The 13,255-nt window shown below is 37.0% G+C and overlaps 1 protein-coding gene across 5 annotated transcripts in view; it reads left to right on the top strand.

The window, feature by feature from the left end:
• Positions 1–13,255, top strand: part of BCO2 (beta-carotene oxygenase 2) — a gene marked incomplete at both ends in the record, with an annotated part of 41,759 nt that overhangs the window by 8,237 nt on the left and 20,267 nt on the right. For 2 of the 5 annotated variants that reach the window (XM_079708527.1, XM_079708530.1), the window contains 3 exons: positions 9,685–9,896; positions 10,085–10,200; positions 11,597–11,699. In XM_079708527.1, the coding sequence (XP_079564653.1) occupies positions 9,685–9,896; positions 10,085–10,200; positions 11,597–11,699 (431 nt within the window). Of the gene's footprint in view, positions 1–9,684; positions 9,936–10,084; positions 10,201–11,596; positions 11,700–13,255 lie in introns of all 5 variants that reach the window. The other 3 variants (XM_079708529.1, XM_079708528.1, XM_079708531.1) reach the window with 2 other exon arrangements.

Below are 13,255 nucleotides of genomic sequence, written 5' to 3'. Positions count from 1 at the left end.
AGGTAGATTTATATCTAGGTATTTTATTCTTTTTGATGCAATGGTAAATGGGATTATTTCCTTAATTTCTCTTTCTGGTCTTTTGTTGTTAGTGTATAGAAATGCAAGAGATTTCTGTGTATTAATTTTATAACCTGCAACTTTACCAAATTCACTGATGAGCTCTAGTATTTTTCTGGTGACATCTTTAGGATTTTCTATGTATAGTATCATGTCATCTGCAAACAGTGACAGTTTAACTTCTTCTTTTGCAATTTGGATTCCTTTTATTTCTTTTTCTTCTGATTGCCATGGCTAGGACTTCCAAAACTATGTTGAATAAAAGTGGTGAGAGTGGACATCCTTGTCTTATTCCTGATCTTAGAGGAAATGCCTTCAGCTTTTCACCATTGAGTATGATGTTAGCTGTAGGTTGTCGTTTATGGCCATTATTATGTTGAGGTATGTTCCCTCTATGCCCACTTTGTGAAGAGTTTTTATCATAAATCAGTGCTGAATTGTGTCAAAAGCTTTTTCTGAATCTATTGAAATGATCATATGGTTTTTATTCTTCAGGTTGTTGATGTGGAGTATCATATTAACTGATTTGTGTATACTGAAAAATCCTTGCATCCTTGGGATAAATCCCACTTGATCATGGTGTATGATCCTTTTAATGTGTTGTTGGATTCTGTTTGCTAGTATTTTGTTGAGGATTTTTGCGTCTTATGTTCATCAGTGATATTAGCCTGTAATTTTCTTGTTTTGTGGTATCTTTGTCTGGTTTTGGTATCAGGGTGATGGTAGACTCATAGAATGAGTTTGGGAGCTCTCCTTCCTCTGCAATTTTTTGGAAGAGTTTCAGAAGGATAGGTGTTAGCTCTTCTCTAAATGTTTCGTAGAACTTCTGAAGCCATCAGGCCTCAACTTTTGTTTGTTGGGAGTTTTTAAATCACAATTTCAACTTCAGTGCTTGTGTTTGGCCTGTTCATATTTTCTATTTCTTCCTGGTTCAGTCTTGGGATAATGTACCTTTCTAAGAATTTGTCCATTTCTTCCAGGTTGTCCATTTATTGGTATACAGTTGTTTGTACTAGTTTCTTATGATCCTTTGTATTTCTGTGGTGTCAGTTGTAACTTTTCCTTTTCCATTTCTAATTTTATTGATTTGAGTCCCCTCGCTTTTTTCTTGATGAGTCTGGCTAAAGGTTTATCAATTTTATTCATCTTTTCAAAGTACCAGCTTTTAGTTTCATTGATCTTTGCTATTGTTTTCTTCATTTTTATTTCATTTATTTCTGCTCTGATCTTTATGATTTCTTTCCTTCTGCGAACTTAGGTTTTGTTTGTTCTTCTTTCTCTAGTTCCTTTAGATGTAAGGTTAGGTTGTTTATCTGGGATTTTTCTTGTTTCTTGAGGTAAGGTTGTATTACTATAAACTTCCCTCTTAGTACTGCAGGATTGATTGGAGCATTTAATTCATTTACATTTAAAAATTTTTTTATTTATTTTTGGCTGTGTTGGATCTTCGTTGCTGTGTGTGGGCTTTCTCTATTTGTGGTGAGTGGGGGCTACTCTTTGTTATGGTGTGCGGGCTTCTCATTGCAGTGGCTTCTCTTGTTGTGGAGCATGGGCTGTAGGCTTGCGGGCTTCAGCAGTTGCAGCACATGGGCTCAGTAGTTGTGGCACACAGGCCCTAAAGTGCATGGGCTTCAGTAGTTGTGGTGTGCAGACTCAGTAGCTGTGGCTTGTGGGCTGTAGAGCGCAGGCTCAGTAGTTGTGGCGCACGGGATTTGTTACTCTGCGGCATGTGGGATCTTCCCAGACCAGGGATTGAACCCACATCCCCTGCATTGGCAGGTGGATTCTTAACCACTGTGCCACCAGGGGAGTCCCTTAATTCATTTACATTTAAGGTAATTATTGATATGTATGTTCCTATTGCCATTTTCTTAATTGCTTTAGGTTTCTTTTGTAAGTCTTTTTTCTTCTCTTCCTCTTTTGTTCTCTTCTTTTGTGGTTTGATGACCATCTTTAGTGTAGTGTTTGGGTTGCTTTTTCTTTTGTGTGTGTCTATCTATTGTAGTTTTGGGGCTTGCTGTTCCCATGAGGTTTTGATATAGCAGTCTATATATGTACAAGGTTATTTTAAGTTTCTGGTCTCTGCCCTGACTAGAGGAGTTCCTTTAGCATTTGTTGCAAAGCTGGTCTGGTGGTGCTGAATTCTCTTGGCTAATGGCGGCCTCCAGGAGGGCTCACACCAATGAGTACTTCCCAGAACTGCTGCTGCCAGTGTCTTTGTCCCCACAGTGAGCCACAGCTGTCCCCTGCCTCTGCAAGAGACTCTCCAATACTAGTAGGTAGTCTGGCCCAGTCTCTTATGGGGTCACTGATTTTCCCCCTGGGTCCTGGTGAGAAGAAGACTTTGTGTGTGTCCTCCAAGAGTGGAGTTTCTATTTCCCCCATTCCTGTGGAAGTCCTGCAATCAAATCCCACTGGCCTTCAAAGCTGGACTTTCTGGGGACTCCTCCTCCTATTGCTGGACCCCCAGGCTGGGAAGCCCAACGCAGGGCTCAGAACCTTCACTTAGCGGGAGAACTTCTGTGGTATAATTGCTTTCCAATCTGTGGGTTGCCCACCCAGCGGGTGTGGGATTTGACTCTATTGCAATTGCACCCCTCCTACCATCTCACTGTGGCCTCTAATTTGTCTTTGGATGTAAGGTACCCTTTTTGTAGGTTCCAGTGTTTTTCCATCGATGGCTGCTCAGCAGTTAGTTGTGATTCCAGTGCTCTTGCAAGAAGGGGTGAATGCATGTCCTTCTACTCTGCCATCTTCGAGATCCCAAATTAGATTTAAAGGGAGAGGTAGAGACCTGAAGTCAATGTGACTCTTAACCTGTGGACAAGAATAGCCTCACGTGGTTGTGAATCTCTGATCTCTTTGTTAGATGCCACCGAGAAGATCAACATGCAGACATAGAGTGACATGAAAAAGACCTTTCTTTAATTAAAAACTTTTTATCAATGATTGCATTGAAGGCATGCTTATCAGTTTTTAAAGTCATATGAATCTGGGCAGAATAGTAAATATCCTCATCATTTTACTATTTACCACTCTTCTGGAATGACTTCAGGATCCACGATGAAGACACTCCAGCCTTGTAATTCCTTGACTGTCCCCACTGCAATGATTTTTCCCCCTCTTTGCCACTTCACTAAGGCCACGTACTGAGGCCACATCCTGCATCTTATTCCACAGAATTGCCCTACCCCTGAAATCGTGAACTCTGAAACTCCACTCGGTGCTCAAAGCCCCACTTTCCACACTCCTCCATTCCCATGAAGCTTATTTTCAATCACATCAAGTTCTCTTCTCCTTACTCTTCTCCATCTTCTCAGTTTATCAGCTTTCATTTAGTTTCTTCTCCCAGGTGCAGATTCCACGATCAATCCCTTCAAATACACTCTCATCACCATCCTCACTTCCTTTGCCTTAGCGATCTCTGCCTCTCCTCTGACCATTTCTGGTCCTACATTAGCCTATTTCTGGTTTCCTCCACTCAGGGCCCAGGCCTGCTTAGCACTTCTAGAGGAAACACAGAACCTTGTGGATTGATTCAATTACAAAATTATGATTTCCAGCCCCAGCTGAGTCCTTGGTGCTGCCAGGAAATCTTTAGCTCTTTCCAGCTTCCCACAGGGTCCCTTTCCTGAAGCCTCCATCACTCTCCCTGTCCCTTTCACTTTCAACAGGTAGACCTGCCTACTTTATAATGGATAGAGGGGCATTTGGATTTGAGCTCCTTCAGCTGCCGTCTTCCCCACCTCCCCGTCTCCCCACAGAGGTACCTACTCCTGCCTCTCATCATCATCAGAGGAAGCGGCCCTCTTCCCTCCTCATTCATGCTCCTCCCCTTGTATCTGTTTCTGCTTCACTAACCCCTCATCTCAGCCTGCAAATGTCCTCTCATCCTAAAAAACCCTCATTCCTTCCCACCTTCCTCTCCAGCAAATACCCTCTCTCCTCCTCTCACCATTTGTTTTCCTCCTTCCTGAGGTCTTCTCAGTTCACTGCCATCTGACTTTTCACCCCACCGTTCATGCTATCAGTTCTCATAAAGGTCACCAAAGCCTCTTAAATGTAAATGAAATGGGTTTTCCAGTCCTCAGCCTGACTTTTCTATAGCATTTGACCTTTTTGACCACCCGTCTTAACATTCTCTGGTCCTGGATTCCCACATAACACTTTCTCTTGATTCTTCTTCTGTCTCTCTGATTGCATGTTCTAAAATAATTTTTTTTTGCTGCTCACTTCACTGCCCCTTTAATGTTGATATACCCCAGCCTCTGACCTGAGCATTCCCTACTTTCCTCTCATTGTATGCTTTCTTTGCTATAGTAGAAGTAATACATTCTTTAGAGTAAGATGGTGTGGGTTCAGATTTCATTTCCACCACTTATCAGCACTATGATCTTGAGCAAAGTTTTCCACATGAAAAATGGGGCTAATAAAATCGATTTTAATGACTGGATATGATGATTAAAGGAGATAATGCATACAAAGAGCTTCATTCGGTGGCTGACAAGGATGGGCACTCAGGGCATTTTCATTCTCTTCTTTCCCTCAGTGCCCTCTCTCTCCACTCCCTTTCCTGCCAAAATGACTTCTTATGGTTCATCTTACTTTTGGGGGTGTTGTAGATCCCAGGATTTGGAGTCATCACTGGGTTGAGATCCTTGTTCTGCCACTTACCTGTCCTGTGACCCTGGGCTTGTTGTTGCTCTGAACCGTGGTTTCCACATCTGTAATATGGTAATAGTAGTTCCACATCTCTAATCAATGTGAAGGGGGGGATAAATATTTATATATTTGACCCTTGAACAACTTGGGAGTTAGGGGCCCCAGCCCTCTGCATAGTGGGAAAACTGCGTATAACTTATAGTCAGCCCTTTATACCCATGGTTGCTTCACATCTGTGGTTCTGCATCAACCAACTGCGGATCATGTAGTACCACAGTATTTACTACTGAAAAAAATCTGTGTATAAGTGCACCCACGCAGTTCAAACTCTTGTTGTTCAAGTGTCAACTCTATACACACACACCATATATATATATATATATATATATATGAAAAGATGTGGTGAAGTGCCTAGCACAGTACCTGGCATGTAGTAAGTGCTCAGTAGATGGTGTTATTATCCCATTTGCACCTATGGCTATGTCTGTCACACACAGATGCTCTCAAACATCTCTCTCCCACCCCACACCCATGTCTTGTGCTCTAGACCTGTATTTTGCCAGCTGGCTGCAGAATATCTCTACCCTGATGTTTTGCAAATGGCTCAGACTCTTGTTCAAAACTGAACTGTTTGCTTTTCCCCAATACTTGCTCTTCATGTATTCTCTGTCTCAGTTAGAGCATCACCATCCATTCAGGTGTGACTTTTTGGACTCTCTCTTTTTATCACTGGCAACCGCTTGTCAGTCACCTCTGACTTATTTCTGCTATTTGTTCCTTTCTAACTGTACTGCTTCAGTTTAGTCTCTTATCTTTTCTCACTTGTATTATTGCCTAAATGCTCCTCTTTCTGTCCCATATTCTACTCTGTGTCCAGAGTGACCTTCTTAAGATACGAGTCTCACAGTTTCACTTTCCTGTTCCAAAACTTTATGCTTTCCTGTTGAAGTTCTTTAAGCCTTAAATTTAAGTTCTGGTAGGTCTTGTGCTGACCCGTTTCTCCATCATCATCGCCTGCCACTGATGGCTCTGTCTACACACTAATTTGTTTACTGGTTATTCTTCCAAGATACCATATGCCTTCAGGCTCTTCCTTTTTTTTTTTTTTTTTTTAATTACCTCTCACTAGGATACCCTTCTACTCTTCTCCAGCTGGCAAACATCCTTAAAGGACCAGCCAAATGTCTTCTTTCCTCTTGATCTTTCCCTGATAACCTCATCCTTCCATCCTGTTGCTCCTGTGCATAGATAACATTTTTTAACACTTCTCCATTGTTGCAGTAATCATTTTGTATTATAGTTAGTTACATGCCTGTAATTGCTGGGCTTGGACAATGCCTGGTAGATAGTAGGGACTCAAAAAATGTTGGTTGATTTGAATAAATGAATGCATAGAATGACAGGGTCTAGAAGGATCTTGTGAGATGGAATCTAACAAGTTAAAGTTTATTAAAGGTAAATATGGACCAAGAAAACCAGTTATGACAAGAATGAAGATGGAACAGATTGGTTTAACAGCAGAATGTATTAAAAATTAGGGGTTTTGCTTGACAGCTCAGTGCAAGTCAGCAATTTGAAGTGGTAACAAATAAAAACAAGAAAGAAAGAAAAGAATATGAAATATCTTAAATGAGGAAGCTGAGTGTCTGAGTTTATACACAGAGTATTGTGTTTGGCTCTACGTATCATGATTTTCTTGGGATTTAGACCAGAATAACAATAATTATTGAAACTATTTTGTTTTAAATGTTTTTTGATAAAAAATTACCAAAATAGAGTGAGAAACCACTAGCTAACGTTATCAAGCAAAAAGGGAGAAAGCAATGACAATGAAGGAATTCCCTGGCGGCCCAATGGTTAGGGCTTTGCACTTCCATTGCAGGGGACACGGGTTCGATCCCTGGTCAGGGAACTAAGATCCCACAAGCCGCATGGTGTGGCCAAAAAAAAAAAAAAAAGAAAAGAAAAATAGAAAAGAAAAGAAGAAAAGAAAGAAATGACAATGAAAAAGAAGCCATTGAAACAGATAAAAAATTATAGAAGATTCTGTGGGCCTCTATGCAAATACATTGGAAAACCTCAAGGAAATTGATAATTCCCTGAGGACATACAGATTACCAAAATTGATAGAGGTAGAAAGTTTAAACAGACCAATTTCTCTAGAAGAAAACAAGAAACTTATTGTGAAACTGCTTCTTAAAAAAGCAGTAGGCCCAGATTATTTCACAGGGAAATTCTACCAAACCTTCAAATATCAGATAGTTTCAGTGCTTTATAGATTATTTTAAAGGATTGAAAATGAAGGGAAGTTTCCCACTTCTTTTTATGAAGCAAGTATAATATTGGTATCTATACATGATAAAGTTGTTACAAAAAAGAAGACAATTATTCATATTATTTATGAATATCCATAAAAATACAAAATATATAGTGCTAATATAATACTAATAAATATTTTCTTAACAAACAGAATCCAGCATTACATTAAACATATAATTCACTATAATTAAGTAGGATTAATTCCAAGAATGCAAGATAAGTTCATTATTTGGAAATCCATTACTGTCATATACCATATTAATAGATCTCAAGAAAAATAATCATAATCATAGTCATAATCATAATCTTCTCCATAAATGCTAATAAAATGTTTGTCAAAATTCAACATCCATTCCTCATAAAAATACTCAAGATAGTAGGACTTGATGGATACTTTCTTAACATGATTTTGTACATATATATATATACATACATACATACATATTTATATATGTATTTTATATATACATATATTTATATATGTGAGTATATGTGTGTGTATATATATACATGTATACGTATATATACATGTATATATCTACACACAGATATAAATTAAGATATTTTCATTTTAGTCCTAAAACCAGTAATATTAATTGGGAAACATTACAAGTTTTTTTCTAAAGTAGAAGCAAGGAAAGGATGGCTACTATCTTCACTTCTATTTAACCAGATGTAGTCAATACAATTAGACTAAAGAAATTAATTAGAGGCACACGGATTAGTAAAGTAAACATGGAAAGCTGCAGAGAATTAATGACAAAATAACACAAACAAATAAAAGGTGAGGTAACAGGATGTAAAATTAACATACTGAAATCACTAGCTTTCATATACACAAATAATAACCAGCTAGGGGGCATAATGGTAGGAACAAACCTCATTTAAAATAGCAACAAAGAAGAGTAAATGCTCAGAAATGAGTTTAACAAGAAATGTGCAAACTTTCAAACACTCCTAAAAGACACAAATAGAAAGATCCTCTGTTCTTGAATAGGATGGATGATTCAACATCACAAACATGTCAGTTCTCCCTAAGTTAATTTTTAAATTTAATACAATCTTAATAAAAATTCCAGTTTTTAAAGGAAGTTAGACAAATGAATACTAAAGTTCATGTGGAAAAATAAATATGCAAGAATAGTCAAGAAAACACTAAAAAAGAAAATTCTCAGAGGGGGTGGGGACTAGCCCTATCAGATGTTAAAATATACTATAAAGACTCTATAATTAAAACATTGTGATATTGATGCATGAATGGACAAATAGACAAGTGATACAGAATAAAAAGCCCAGAAATGGATCCAAGAACTTACGGAAATTGAGTTTATAAACTCAATAAAATTGAGGGAGAAAGCAGTTTAAGCATCCTCTCATATCAAAAATGATAAAATTATAAAGATGTCATCTCAAATCACTGCATAAAGAGGGCCTTAAAAAAAACCTTTATTTCCTGCAGTTTAAAAAAAATTGTGGTAAAAAACACATAAAATTTGCTAACTCAACCATATTTAAATGTACAGGTTAGTGTTGTGAAACAGATCTTCAGAACTTTTTCATCTTGAGAAACTGAAACTCTATACCCATTAAACAATAGCTCTCCATTTCCCCCTCCCCTGAGCCCCTGGTAACCACCATTCTACTTTCTGTTTCTGTGAATTTGACTACTTTAGATATCTCATGTAAGTGCTATCATATAGTATTTGTCTTTTGTGACTGGCTTATTTCATTTAGACGGTGTCCTTAAGGTTTATCCATGTTATAGCATGTGACAGAATTTCTTTCCTTTTTAAGGCTGTATAATATTCCGTTGTATGTTAAATTTTGTTTATACTGTTTTTGAGCTGATGGACGCTTGGGTTGTTTCCACCTTTTGGTTACTGTAAATAATGCTGCTGTAAGATGGGTGTACAAATATCTCTTTGAATCCCTGCTTTCAAGACCGTAGGCTTTTAAGACAAGCCTTTAAGAGAAGACCAAGCCTTTTAGCTTGTTATTCATGCTGAAGACATTAAGCATTCAATCTGTCAAGCATATGAGAGAAAAGACTAAATAATATTAAACCCTTTTAAAAGCAAAGCACAAACTTTTCCTTACAGTGTTTTGATTTTCCATCATTTAGATACATCATTTCTATAGTGTAATTATATGGACAAAAATGATTATCCAGTAAGGATAGTCATCTTACTTGCGTACTTTAGCATAGTTTTGATAAATTTGAAAAAACTTTAAATAAATAGAAAACGTAATATGTATAAGATATGAAGATAACTATCTCTAAAAGTTTTGGAATCCATTTTAATTTGAGAAATGTCAAGCATTCCATATGCTGATATCTTGGCTATAGGTTAAAGACAGAATTATCTTAGGTGTCACCAGCTTTGGGTTTTTCTTTAGCCCTCTAAAGAGGGCTATGTGAGCTTTTTGATAAGGGTTAAGGGTCAAGAGAATGTAAGTTGCTCTTTCATTGTTGTACTCCAGGATATACTCAAAAGCTATCAACCCTTAATTTCAAGTTCTTTGACTGAGCAGGTTCTGCTGGGAACCCAGCCCATTTCCTTATTTCTGTATTTGAAATCTCTCATTTTGACCCCATGGTTATCTTCCTAACATTTATTTTTCTATTTTTGCTCCTGTTTAAAGGTACAATCACTGGTTTGATGGAATGGCTTTACTTCACCAGTTCAAGGTGGACAAGGGCACAGTGACATACAGGAGCAAGTTTCTACAGAGTGATACATATAAGGCCAACAGTGTTCATGACCGAATTGTGATCTCAGAATTTGGCACATTGGCTCTCCCTGATCCATGCAAGAATGTTTTTGAACGTTTCATGTCAAAATTTGAACCGCCTGGTAAGCAGCCTTTAATATGCTCAGAATTTGCAGGGGATAGTGATGTTCTTTAAATTATTATTATATATGTCAAGCTATACAAATATGAATATTGAAATATATATATTTTTTGATATGAGAGGATGTTTAAACTCCTTTCTCCCTTGAGAAAGTTGTGGTGTTTAAGTAACTCTGGGGTTTGATTTCAGCAATTACTGACAACACCAATGTCAACTACGTGCAGTACAAGGGTGATTATTACATTAGTACGGAAACCAACTTCATGAATAAAGTGGACATTGAAACCCTGGAAAAAACAGAAAAGGTAAAATATAGGTTAAAAATGAACATAATAAACCCTAAAATTTCTCTCCATTCAAAATACTTTTTAGAGTAGCTAATATCTGAAGAAAATTTGGATCCTTACACAAAATCACAGTTACCCACTGACTCATGTCATTGTGTACCCTCTGTCCTGGTTAGAATGGCCTGTGGCGTTGGGGTTTTCCTTAAAGATAGTTCTAGACTTCTTCCTTAGTCCTAATGTCTGAAGGCTAGGGCGAAGGAGAAATAGAGTAGTACAGACTTATTTTTTAAATCTTTTTTAACATCTTTATTGGAGTATAATTGTTTTACAATGTTGTTTTAGTTTCTGCTGTATAACACAGTGAATCAGCTATATGCATACATATATCCCCATATCCCCTCCCTCTTGCATCTCCCTCCCACCCTCCCTATCCCACCCCTCTAGGTGGTCACAAAGCACCAAGCTGATCTCCTTGTGCTATGCGGCTGCTTCCCACTAGCTCTCTATTTTACATTTGGTAGTGTATATATGTCCATGCCACTCTCTCACTTCATCCCAGCTTACCCTTCCCCCTCCCTGTATCCTCAAGTCCATTCTCTACATGTGTGTCTTTATTCCTGTCCTGCCTCTAGGTTCATCAGAACCATTTTTTTAAATTTAAATTCTTTATATATGTGTTAGCATACAGTATTTGTTTTTCTCTTTCTGACTTACTTCACTCTGTATGACAGACTCTATGTCCATCTACCTTACCAGAAATAACTCAGTTTCGTTTCTTTTTATGGCTGAGTAATATTCCATTGTATATATGTGCCACATCTTCTTTATGCATTCATCTCTTGATCCATTAGGTTGCTACCATATGACCCAGCAATCCCACTACTGGACATATACCCTGAGAAAACCATAATTCAAAAAGAGTCGTGTACCACAATGTTCATTGCAGCACTATTTACAATAGCCAGACTTATTTTTGCCAATTCATTTTCTGCCTAGCTACAGGTAGAACTGGACTGGAGATTATCTAGACCCATACTGCCTTCACATTACACATTAATTAAAGTTAAAATAAAACTTTGGGCCAGAATTTTAATTTTAATTCTTATTCTTTTGAACTTTCCTGTGATCTTGTGATCTTGGGCAAAATAAAAAATTTGTAATGGATAATCATTTTTGTCTATTTTTTGTTGTTGTTGGTGGTAGAGTTTTTGTTTGGTTTTGTTGTTCTTTGGTCTTAGTTTCTTTTTCTTTAGTAGGAAAAATAATTTTGATTTCTCAGAGGTGAGACATTAGGACTTAAACTGTAGTTTTATATCTTATTTTTAAAATATTTGACACATCCTTACTGTCTATGTGTCTAAATAGAGATCTTCCCATGTAACATTTAAGTCTCTGTATGGTCTGAAATTTGCAGGTAGACTGGAGCAAATTTATTGCTGTGAATGGAGCAACTGCACATCCTCATTATGAAAAAGATGGAACAGCATACAACATGGGGAATTCCTATGGGCAACATGGTAAAGTTGGGATGGGGGTCTTTTAAAAAATAATTGGGAGTTAACTATCTTCCCACAGTTCCATTATGGCCAAGATGTTAACGTATATGAAACTTCATTTGAAAGGTTCAGAAAGAAATCTCCGAAGTAGCATTACTGAACTTAAAATATATAATTTATAATTAAGTTCTGTGGTCTTTTTGCACATATGCTTGGAAGCTAATTTTCTATTTGATCTTTTCAGTATGACTCACATTTTTATGTTCCATTATGCTTTTTGGCTCTCAAGCATTGTAGGGATGAGTAATGTATTTCTCAAACTTGAATTTTTAGGAAGTACCATATTGTAAGTATAAGAAACTTAGAATGCTACAGTAAAGAGATATAGAGAATGTATACTGTATATTACATAGGAAGGAATTTATTATTACCATGGGAGTAATACACTACAAAGTAAGTTAAGGTTAAAGTTTGGCTGCAGTCACAACCACTTACATCACATATCTTTCCTGGTCATCCATATACTTCCACAGCTGCCTATTAATCTGTTCCAGAAGGTTCTAATGGCTAATAATGATAACCAGCATTTATTGAGTGCCTAGTATGTGCTGGTGTTAACCATTTTTTCCATATATTTTCTCATTTAATCTTTATGAAAGTCTCTGAGAAAGGTAGTATTATTTTTATTTTTTAAAAATTGAAGTATAGTTGATTTACAATGTTGTGTTAGTTTCTGGTATACAGCAAAGTGATTCAGTTACATATATATGTATATATATATTCTTTTCCATTATGGTTTATTACAAGATATCGAACATAGTTCCCTGTGTTATACAGTACAACCTTGTTGTTTATTTTATATATAGTAGTTTGTATCTGCTAATCCCAAACTCCTAATGTATTCCTCACCCCTTTCCCCTTTGGCAACCATAAGTTTGTTTTCTATGTCTGTCAGTCTATTTCTGTTTTGTAAAGAAGTTCATTTGTATCATGTTTTAGATTCCACATATAAGTGATATCGTATGATATTTGTCTTTCTCTGTCTGTCTTACTTCACTTAGTATGATAATCTGTAGGTCTATCCATGGCATTAAGAAAGGCTGTTATTACCCCCATTTTATAGACAAGGGCAGTGCACCTTGAGAAGAGTTAAGATGCTTGCTTAGGCAAGTTTCAAGTGTCTAGTCTGAGTAACACACAAAAACTTGCTACTAGTCACTCCATTAGATCATCTTAATTATTTATCACTGACTACAGAGGATTCTCTCAGGGCATGCACATTCGTTATCCTGTACCCAAGTACACATCTCTCTCTGTTTGAAAAGGAATGTGTAAATATAAGCATTAGAAGTTTCTGACTATCTTAGCTGTCAATCTATCATCTATAACCTATGAATCTTTTGTATGGGTTAACTTTTGAATAGGTTAATATATACCTTTGGTAAGTAATTGACTTTGTGGGTTGTTCATCTCTACCTCTCCATATGTACACGTATGAGTATATATGAGAATGAATACTGCAGGTTTGCTTTTTACCAGCTCAAGAAGAGATAAGGTACCCTGGAAACTTCATCACT

The sequence above is a fragment of the Hyperoodon ampullatus genome, assembly GCF_949752795.1.
Source record: "Hyperoodon ampullatus genome assembly, chromosome: 7".
Lineage (NCBI taxonomy): Eukaryota > Metazoa > Chordata > Mammalia > Artiodactyla > Ziphiidae > Hyperoodon > Hyperoodon ampullatus.
Note: the sequence above shows the minus strand (reverse complement) of the source record. Positions and strands in the feature narration are given on the sequence as shown.